Source organism: Cyprinodon variegatus, unplaced genomic scaffold, assembly GCF_000732505.1.
Source record: "Cyprinodon variegatus isolate N-32 unplaced genomic scaffold, C_variegatus-1.0 Scaffold897, whole genome shotgun sequence".
Classification (NCBI taxonomy): domain Eukaryota; kingdom Metazoa; phylum Chordata; class Actinopteri; order Cyprinodontiformes; family Cyprinodontidae; genus Cyprinodon; species Cyprinodon variegatus.
Genome location: NW_015151350.1, coordinates 200,989 through 211,333, shown reverse-complemented (window position 1 = coordinate 211,333; position 10,345 = coordinate 200,989). Strand labels below are relative to the sequence as shown.

At 35.9% G+C, this 10,345-nt stretch overlaps 2 protein-coding genes across 3 annotated transcripts in view; one reads left to right on the top strand and one right to left on the bottom strand.

Moving 5' to 3' along the window:
- The window catches only part of LOC107099691 (chromosome unknown open reading frame, human C20orf194), a 37,180-nt gene extending 31,777 nt beyond the window's left edge, over positions 1-5,403 (bottom strand). For both annotated transcript variants that reach the window (XM_015397918.1, XM_015397919.1), the window contains exons 1-11: positions 5,277-5,403; positions 5,101-5,178; positions 4,741-4,842; positions 3,877-3,932; positions 3,620-3,755; positions 3,083-3,164; positions 1,474-1,510; positions 1,295-1,379; positions 1,142-1,218; positions 1,014-1,058; positions 102-147 (exon numbers count right to left, since the gene is read on the bottom strand). In XM_015397918.1, the coding sequence (XP_015253404.1) occupies positions 102-147; positions 1,014-1,058; positions 1,142-1,218; positions 1,295-1,379; positions 1,474-1,510; positions 3,083-3,164; positions 3,620-3,755; positions 3,877-3,932; positions 4,741-4,842; positions 5,101-5,178; positions 5,277-5,363 (831 nt within the window). In that variant the 5' untranslated portion in view covers positions 5,364-5,403. The remainder of the gene's footprint in view (positions 1-101; positions 148-1,013; positions 1,059-1,141; positions 1,219-1,294; positions 1,380-1,473; positions 1,511-3,082; positions 3,165-3,619; positions 3,756-3,876; positions 3,933-4,740; positions 4,843-5,100; positions 5,179-5,276) is intronic.
- Positions 5,404-8,829: 3,426 nt separating this feature from the next.
- Positions 8,830-10,345, top strand: part of ssr2 (signal sequence receptor, beta (translocon-associated protein beta)) — a 4,367-nt gene continuing 2,851 nt past the window's right edge. Inside the window, exons 1-3 of the mRNA XM_015397916.1 lie at positions 8,830-8,963; positions 9,392-9,500; positions 9,589-9,666. Of these exons, the coding sequence (XP_015253402.1) occupies positions 8,932-8,963; positions 9,392-9,500; positions 9,589-9,666 (219 nt within the window). The 5' untranslated portion in view covers positions 8,830-8,931. The remainder of the gene's footprint in view (positions 8,964-9,391; positions 9,501-9,588; positions 9,667-10,345) is intronic.

The following is a 10,345-nucleotide window of genomic DNA, read 5'->3' as shown; positions in this document are numbered from 1 at the left end:
ATATATATATATATATATATATATATATATATATATATATATATATATATATATATATATACACACATATATATATACACATACTGATTGTTTAATCTTACTGTTTTGACTAGATGACAGCTGTCCTCATCAGTCAGAGGAATTATACTGAAAATTAGCAAAACAAAGCCTTTTAGGTTATAAGCAATATATCTTTAATTTGAATTTTGTGACATTTATATTATAGCAAGAAAAGAAAATGTTTGGTAAACGGACATTGAAAAAGAAAGAAAATGCAACACAGAAATGAAACTTTGAAAAACATTTTAATTTTAATTATTCTTCTTTTTTTTTGTAGGTTTAATTATAATTCATGTTTTTTTTCTAATACAAAACTAGTGTTGAACAGTAACTTTACTGCTTTCTCAGATTTTGTTTTTTAAATTTTTTCAAATTTATATTTGATATTTAATTATTTCAATGTATTGTTTAATTTTTATATTTGAATATAAATTCAAAATTCTGTATTCCAGATTGAGTTTTACAAATGTAATTATTTTCAAATTATCTTATGATCATATCCTTCTCCCCTCTGGGGGAGGGCTTTCTTCTGGAGTGAGGAGCAATGACACATTTCTATTGGTGTGTTGGATGTTAGAAACACTGCATTGGTCAATCTGCGTTCGTATTGGAATTAGAGTGAAATCAATGTTTTCTTTTCAATGCAGTTTGTAAAACTAATTCCGGAAACCCAAATATAGAAAAAATACAAAATCTGTGCAATTTTTTTTTGTTAAAAAAAAAAAGTTGCTCTCAAAATTTTTTGTTGATTATAATTTCTGGATTTCTAATTTTTTTAAAACATATTTATTTTCAAAACATGTTAATTGCTTCTAACCAGAAAATAACAAAATTCCCTCTGTAAACATGTATTATAAAAATTTTATTTAAAAAACATAAAATGAAGGATGATCAGTGAACTGGCAATATAAATATCCAAACATGACAAATAATACAAAATGAGCAAAACCTACATTCCTCGATTATTCACAGCTTGAATGCTGAATTCACATCTGGACCTGTTGGAGCATCAACATGCGAGAAGAGGTTTAGAATGAAGGTTTGAATCGTATACTCAGTGCCGATGTTAGAAAATCCCTACCCCAAAGGACTACGATAGTGGCCTAAATTCATCGAGTCCAACGATAGAAGAAACGTGTTCACAGCAACATCTTTAGCCTAAGGTATATTGATAGATGAGAAGAAATGTTCATGTTTTACCACAGGATGAAAAACCAGAGTGCTTTCTACTTACCTTGGTATAACTAGAGGTCCTAGAGTAGCATTTTATTCCAGACAAGACACCCTGAACAGCAGCAGAGTAAACCTGTGATGTAACTCTAAAAACAAGACAAGAGACGAAATACACTTTTTATATTATGAAATATTTAAATAAACACAAGAAAAATGGATCATTAAAAAACAAAAACTTACAGAACTTCTGTTTTCTTTTGCTCCGTCATCTGAATGCCTGTAAGAATAATCCAGCTTAGTGAAGAAGTACTGTAAATGCAACCTTAGATCCTTTTGGCGGCATCTCTCTGTCAGCTTTCTACATGACAGCTTTTGTATTTTTACCCGTTTTTGTTGTAAAAGTAATCAGGCGGTGTTAGAGTGGATGGAGAACATCTACAGGACCCCCACTGGACAATCTCAAAACGTCGAATCATTCCACTGTAGCTCTGGTAACGTTGCTCTGCTTGTAGCATCACTCAACAACAGCTTCAACTATCATGCTGCATCCTGTATTCATGTGCACTGGTTTTGATAATCAGCACAAAATAAAAGCTTCCCCTCAGCATGATACTACCACTACCAGCTTTCACGGGTACAATGGTTTGTTAAGTCATGACAGTTTTAGATCGCCATGTTTTCTCATGTTTGCTGTTTATGTTAGAGGGATTTTGGATAACAGTACACTAGAATGGATACAGCTTTATTTACAAAACGACAAAGCCAGTTTTCCATTAAGGTGCAGTGAACAACTAATAATTAATCTGTTCACAGTTTCTCTCTCTTGGCTTGTAACCATGGGGCACTTCACTTTGCAGCTTCTCCAATCACTGTTTTAACTGCCTGACCTTTAAGCTTGGATTGGAAAGTTTTATAGCTTAGTAGTCTTACTGATGAGAGACTGATCAATGCTATTTGATGTTGTCCAGCCTTGAGATATTATTTAATATTCTAATTCTGCTTTAGGCTATTGTTCCTTGGTCACTATGGTACTGTTTCTTTGAAAATGTTCACTAACAAACCTCTTGGGCCTTTGTAGAACAGTGGGAATTACAATGGACTAAAATTACCCACATGTGGACTCCAGTTAACTGCCCAGGACTTTATTTACTGGAATCAGCTAAATAGGACTAAGTATAAAAGCATGCTACACTCCTTAGAATTATTTTTGTAAAGTGTATTCAAAATCCTACTTTTCATCCCCTTTACAAATATAGGCTGCTACAGTAGCAGCCAGTCAAACGCCAGCTGAATGGCAGCCCACTTCCTTGCAACTCCCAGCAAAATCCCCTTCAACTTCCAGCCACTGGAGTGACCCCCCCCCTCCTTCTCATGGGTATTGATATTTCTTTTACTCCGACTCCACCCTTTCACTGCTTTACAGGGTCTGACCAGTAGAAGGCACTTCTCTTTAGATCTTAATGTCCTCAAATCATGAAAGAAAGAATATTTTAATACAAAGATTGATGTTTAAAAAGGAATTGTAGGGGACCAGCCAAGGGTCCATCAGGGAAAGTGGGGAAGTTTTGAATGGCTACTACTGTAATACATAAAAAAAAATGAAATACTTGGGCGCTTACAAAAAATCTATACGACCTATGCTGCATGCATTCCCCACTGTCCATCCTTCTTAAAACTTTTAACTCTGCAAATAAAGGACTCTTGTGTCAAATTTATGAAAAATGTTCTTTGTTATGAAAGTAATCAAGAATCACTTTGTTGTTTAATGCATAAAAATCAATAAAAACAGAAAAACATATTCTATCCAAACTAACTAAAGCATTTTGTTATTTCACTCTGAGGAACTCACCAAGATATGGAGTATGAGTAGTCCCAAAGAAATATGTTCGTGAACAGGCCAAAGGTCCTGTAGCATCCACACACTGCAGAATCTAAGAGACGGAAAGTTTGGTTTCAAACATGCCAGACACAGTTTAAACTGCAGAATGTTTTGATTATTATTTGCAGCTTTAAAAACAGCATCAGTCATTAGTTTTTATGCCACAAGAGAATTTCTCTGCTGTCCAGCACCACTTGTTGTTCTGGATTATATCACCAGATGGTGCTGGAGCCTTTTTTTCTAACTTAATTAATCAACAGTTTAGATTTTTTTTTTTGTTCACTGTAGTCAAGTTTATTGAATATTTATCAGTCACACATGCAGCCAAATTAAATGTATTTTCTCACTGACTCATATTGCTACAAATGTGGGAAGATAATGGGCAGAGGAGGCAAAATGCTATGGAGTTTCAGCCTGATCTGCTGAGCATGACAAATAGCTGGTGAGGAAACCAGAGTATTTACTGTAGTGTGTCAGCTTGCAGTGATTTACCGTGCTGCTACTCACCATGTGTTTGGCTGTTGAACCTTGAGGCCCTGTGTTGCGAACCTGATGACTCTCTGAAGGAAAGTTAAATGAAATGCTCTCCAGATCATGTGAGGAAGAGTGCTTTCCAAACAGCACAAAAGGCTGCCGACTTTTGCTGAAATGAAAAGGAAACAAAATAAAAATGATCGATCCAGAAGATTTCTATTATTTAATACATTATACATTATTCCCAGATAAACCAGGAATTTAGTGTTTAAGAAATTATATAAAGATACCTTTTATCTGATATGTTGTTTGAAATCAGTCCATGAGAGTAGAACAAACGGAAAGCCTATGAATGGATGACAAAGAATTTTATGCCATGTAAGTCTGCTGTTATTGATGCCCTGAACATCTGAAAATGTATCCTCAGAGTGTATAACAAAGAGCTAATGAGGCAAATTTTCAAATCCAGAAAGTTACATAACAGAGGCAGAAAGCTTTAGCAAAGGTTTCTGTCTACAAATATTTTCTGTGATCTTTTGCTCGCTTTAGTAGACTTACCGGTATTTGTAGAAAACAGTTCACTTTAAAATAGCTTCTAAAACTGTGATGCTACATTCAGACCAAATGCGTTTTGAGAGTAAGGGGAAGCAGGTTTACATGAACAGACTACAGTGGACTAAGATCAAGGCCCAATCCCCAAAGATCCCAAACCCTACTTTTTAGCCCTACCCCTGAATTGTGCTTGTTCCCAGGGGGGTAGTGGTGTCCCAATTCCTCTTTGTATGTAGGGCTAATGGACAATGGGTAGGGGGACCAAATGTCCTCTAAAGTGTGATTATTTTAACTTTATTTTACTGTGTAACAGAATTCAACAATACCATTACATATATTGTTAATTATTATTATTATTGCCATCAATAATATTTTTGGGTCATTTATTCAGTTGACTTCAAGTTAGAAGAAAAACATTACAAACTTAAGGATAACCATGAGCTTAAATCTGCTTGGTTTATGATTTTTTTTTTTTTTTTAACTGTACAGTATATCAACATGTCCTACTGATGAATGTGGACTAATGGTTAAAAGGCAGTCAAGTAATTAATCATTATTAGAAGATTGACAGGTTTTGTGGTACCAAGAGCCGGTTAACATACCTGTCCTGCCTGTGCCTCAGACAGATCCAAGATGGACAGGTGACTCTCTAGGTCGATTCTGGAGAAGAAGAAACTCCACTGCTTCTCAAAGCCTGCCAAGCCCTTAAATCCAAAAAGCATTATATTGTACCATTGACACTTAATATAGTTTAATCATTCATTTGACCTTCTTCACATCACTAACACAACAATTAAAAATGGCAAAAAGCTGCGCTTAAAGTGCTGTGTTTCCTTGGATGCATAAAAAAATCATTTTTTAACTGAGACATTGAAGATGAACAAGGATAACAAATGTCCTTTTGTTCTACAGTTAATTTGTGTTAATTAGGCTGCATCTTATAAAATCAAACTTAATCTTACCTCAGTTAACAGATTATCCAGGGACACAGGATCAAGTTTGTTGTAAACCTGCCACAGCTTCTCACTCATATCAACTACCTGTATGATTAAAATATGAAAAAAACAGGGAGTAGAATATTACAAAACTATTTCAGATGTTTTAAATCATTGGATTTCTGACTTTGGTTTAGCAATACCTCGTATTTGAGCGTGAAAAAGCTTCCTCCACCTATGCCTTCAAGGGCGAACGATTGAATCAGGGGCCACTTTTCCACCATAAACATATCAAACTTCTGAATGTATCCTAAAATAAAAAAGGTAGCATACTGCTTGGTGAAAAAAACTGTTAGTTTATAAGACTTGCAAAGTATTTTTGAATGTATATATTCTTTATTTACAGGTATATCACACTAAGACATGTCATTTCATGTTAAGAAAAATAAAGTTTTCCATTCGTATCACCTTTGGTGCTACTTTGTGCAGCTATTTCTCCTGAAAGTAAAAAAAAAAAAAAAGGGTACTGTAGCCTTATCCTCACAGACTAAGACCTTTCCTCCCCCTGAATCTGTCATATTGGGATGTCAGTACGATATCTGCACTGGAAGCATGATCTTTACCATCAGCTCATTTGAAACCGCGCAAACAGAAAGTGATCCAGGTGGAAATTAAATAATGTTAATTACGGTAGGTTGTCATCATTACTTATTTCTATCCTTAAAAGCATGCTAAACTACAATGTATAAAATGATACAAACAACTTTGCTGAGAGAATGGATGCATTTTACATTTTTCCCCCAGTCTATTGCTTTTCTGATGTTTGATTTTTTTTTTCTGTATAGTTGTGTCGTTCTTTAGATTATGCACTATATCCTAAACATGTAAAATTTAATCCAAATAAAAAAAACAAATACCAAAACAATTATTTACAAATCCAAAGCTGAGAAATGTGCTACCATAGTTTGGGCAGAGATCGCATTTCCAGGACTGATCAATTCCAAATTAATTATATCACATCATGGATGTAAAGACATTTATTCTCTTAGCAAAGCTGTTATTAACATTTTGTACAGCTAAGTTTTTTTTTTTTTTTTATATAATCCACTTTCTTTATTTGAAAAAGCATTACAGACCATGACATAGCAGTTCAACATAAAAGGCAAAACTATAATTTTCAATTTTCTAAACCTCCTTCCCAACCTACCCAGCTCCAGAGGACAGTTGTCTAGGTGAACAAGTCTTAAAAAGTACACAGTACAAAATATAGAACAAACAAAAAACAAAACATAGGACACAAATTGGTGGAATAATTAAATATGTAAACAGTATTTTAAAAATGCATCTCAAACTGACAAAAAAGTTAAATAAATTCATTCAATTAAAAAAAAAAATAAATAAGAAAATAATGCGAGAGGAAAAAAGGGGGGGGTGAGTCATCAAACTTGATGTTGAACATTCAGTCATTTAGTAGTGATCTCCAAGTCTTCTTTTCTTTGATAATTAAATTTTATTAAGGAAAAAAGATTTAACAAGAAAAAAAAAATACATAAGAAGCTTATATCAAGACAACAATCGCAAATCAATGTTATGACTTGGGCATCCACTATTATATATGATCAAATAGTCTCAGATCAATTCTCTATTCTAATTAACCTATGGTGTCATTACCCCATTTTATATTCAATCCACGTTTCACATTTTTTCTTCAAAATTCCCCTGCTGTATCTTAGGTACATATGTGAACCGTTCGATGTTGAATATTTTAATCTCCCTTTTGTTTTAGCCTTTATAAAAAAAAAAATGTAATTATGTTTTTCCATTTCAACTCTCGTCACCCTCTTGAAACGGTGGTAGAATGTTGCATCCTGCCAATATTATACCAATCTTTCTCTGTTCTCTCATTTTAAAGTTCTCCTTCCCGTTTTTCTTTTATATAAAGTGATGAATTTCTCCTATTCTTCAAAAGAGCCTGGTACAGTGTGGAAATCTCTCTAGTCATCTTCTCTTTATTAGCACCTGTTATTACCTTAATTACTAAATTTGCCCCATTTTAATTTTTCTTATATAATAATCCCTTGTCAGTAAATATCTGAAATAATCAGCTTATCGAAATTAAATTTGTTTATTTTGATTTTGAAAGCTCTCCATTTCCCGTTTATCAATTGTTGTGCATATTGCTGTGATCCCCGCCCCTCAGCCCATGTCTTAAAAGCCAGACTCCAACTCTTCTTTACATAAAAAAAAACAAAAACTGTTGTTTATTTACATTTTAAAAAAAGTAAAAGACAACAAAATCAACTTGGTAAATTAAACATAGTTAGACAATATTTAGTCATTTGCATTACTGCAGGTATCAGTGTATAACAAATTCAGCTACTTTGTTTCATAAAGCGCAAAAAAAGATATTTTTGTTTTTAAAGCCCCTAAGGGGTTCAAACAATAGGCCCCCCCATTTCAACAAATGAGTTTTTTTAGACTAGAAGAGTTCTGCCTTTTAAGACAGGAAAGTATAGCAGTTAAAGTTGCTACTTGAGAAAATACTGAACNTCACTGGATCAGGCCTTTTCTAACATAACACGATGAGTGATAAAATTATGCATGACTCCTGCTGATCTCAGTAAATACTCAGAGCTGCACTATTTGTGTCTGAGATTTAAAAAGTTGTATTGAGACAACAACATAAAGCTGGACAATGCCTGTGTAGCAGAAAATCTCTGAGGTTCTGGGATTGTCACCTTTAAAGTTACCTTAGGTAAGACTCTATGGAAAGACGTTTAGTCTTTAATCATCCTCCTGCAGTTAATGTTAATGCGTTTAGCAGACGCTTTTATCCACAGCAGGCATTAGCGTGGAGTGTGTTGCCTAAAGACCCACGCTGGCAGCTCAATCCCCCGGCGGGGGTTCCAACCCAGCATCTACTTCAGCTAGCCAGCCCGATTTAAAATTGTTCTGGCATTTATTTAGCATCACTTCACACGTAGTTTAAAGCAAACATATTTTTGCATTTTTGTGAAATGATGATGCGATTCCGTCCTCAAACCATTAAAGCAGAAATGAACTGGTTTACAGTTCACATTAGTTTTTATAGACAAACCTCCATAATGAAAATGAAGTTGGGTCCATGCTCTGAAAGAGAATCTTTGCTTCATTTTTTCTCCTAGAAAGCCTGAAGAACATGGATGCTGTCGTAGTATTTTCAGAAAGTCAGCAGCTGCACAGGGTGCTCATTGGAATAGCTTCAAAATAAAATAAGTTAGTTTTCTACCAAACCTGATTAATCTATTTGCTTTAATGAAATTAAACTGCAAACTACAGAAATTACCTAAAACTTTGAATTAAATAATTCCTCCTAGGAGTTGATTGAAAAATGTAGCTTTTCCAAACTGCAAACAGGATTAGTTGATTGATGATTTATGTTCCTGACAGTTTAAATGCTTGTTACTTCATTCATCCAGAAGGTAAAAGAAATGCTGAACCTCTTATTGTTGGAGCTTCCTCCAATCAGTGGCTGCAGATGTTGTCTGTAGTGGTCTGCCTTACAGCAGCTCTGCTGAAGCCTCTGACTGAAGACACTGAGGATGATCTCAGTTGTCCAGTGTTCTTCCTTTTAGGAGCCATCTGAGGAACGATAACAGTTTGGTTCAGTCTAAACTCTGGAAAGTTGACTGTTTAGACTCAGGCTTGTTAAATCCAGGATAAACTAACTTTATCAGAACAGTGCTGGGCTGCCTTTAGGTTCTATGAGGCTGGAGTCAGGTCTGATGTCCTTTCTCTCTCTCTGTCCACAGTGCTGCCCTGGAGGTGGAGCTTTCTGATGACTCCTTTCCTCCCGAGGACTTTGGGATTGTATCAGGGATGCTGAATGTGAAGTGGGACAGGATTGCTCCGTATCCTTGAACTGAAATATCTTCCCTGATGCTGCCCCTCTAAAGCAGTGACCATTGTTTCTCATAATGAACACGTTAGCAAGCTATAAAAATCTAATTTGAATCAAGATCTTTCAACCTTCTTCCAGGATGCTGCTGTTTATTTTACATAAGACATAAACTGATCATCCCCACATGGTTTCTGTGGGCTTCTCTGATTGGCGATCTCTAAGTCAGCTAATATAGCTAATTGGTTTTTTCTGTCTTTATTCTTCAACCAAAGAAAATCAGTTGAAGATGGCAGCAGGTGTGAGGATGGTATCGGCTTGGTGCCTGATTTTAACCACCTCACTGCCTTCAGAGGACTGTTTAGATTTCATATTTCGTGTTAAAGATCTGTTTTTTTCCCCCCATCATTTTCAAGTTTTCAATTTAACCCGTGAAATCAGAGCGAGCAACGTATCTCATACGGTGGTGTTGCGCCCCCTGAAGGCTGGGTACTTTAACTTCACCTCTGCCTCCGTCAGCTACGTGGCCCAGGAAGGAGGGCAGGTTGTGGTAAGAGCAGCTGATCCTTTAAGTCCACCACGACGTGTTTGTGGTGTAAAATATCAGATGATTCATTTTGTGTTCTGATGTTTTGAAGGTGGGCTACACCAGCGCCCCCGGCCAGGGCGGCATCCTGGCTCAGAGGGAGTTTGACCGGCGCTTCTCCCCACATTATGTAGGTTTGACTGCAGTTCTTACCTCATGAAAATATCTGAAAACTTTTTGATTCTGTTCTCCTGCTTCCAAATCATGGAGGGGGCAACATTTTTATCTTTGGTGCATATCCCCCCAAAAAAACATCCAGAAAATATCATAAAATATCGTTTATACGTATATTACTGCTACAAATGAGTTTGACCACCTGCCAATCAGAAAAAATCCCTCAAAGACCCGTTAGTGTGCCTCTAAATCGTCCGTCTCAACTTATTTTTCTAAATTAGACGCATTGTTGGCAGCATAAACACACCGTACTGTCAGTTAGACTGAAGCTACTAACATGGCTCAGACCAAAGAGACGTTCAAAGACACCAGAGGAAACATTTTATGAAATCTAGAAAGGGCTACTTGGTAACTGACAGGCAGCTTAGTGAGAAAAGATCCAACTGTTGGAAAAAGCTAAACGTGACTGACGGTCTCCCCCGGCAACATCTCACCTCGCAGCGTTTCAGGGATCCTAAGAAAGGTTAGAAGGCCAGCAGCCACCTGCATAGAGGCGGCACTACTGTTTCCATGGTTACTGTAGGTAATGCATTAAAGCCGGCCATACACTGAAATATTTTCAATTAGGGCTGCAACTAGCGATTATTTTAAAAATCGATGAATCGGCCGATTATTTTTTCGATTAATCGATGAAT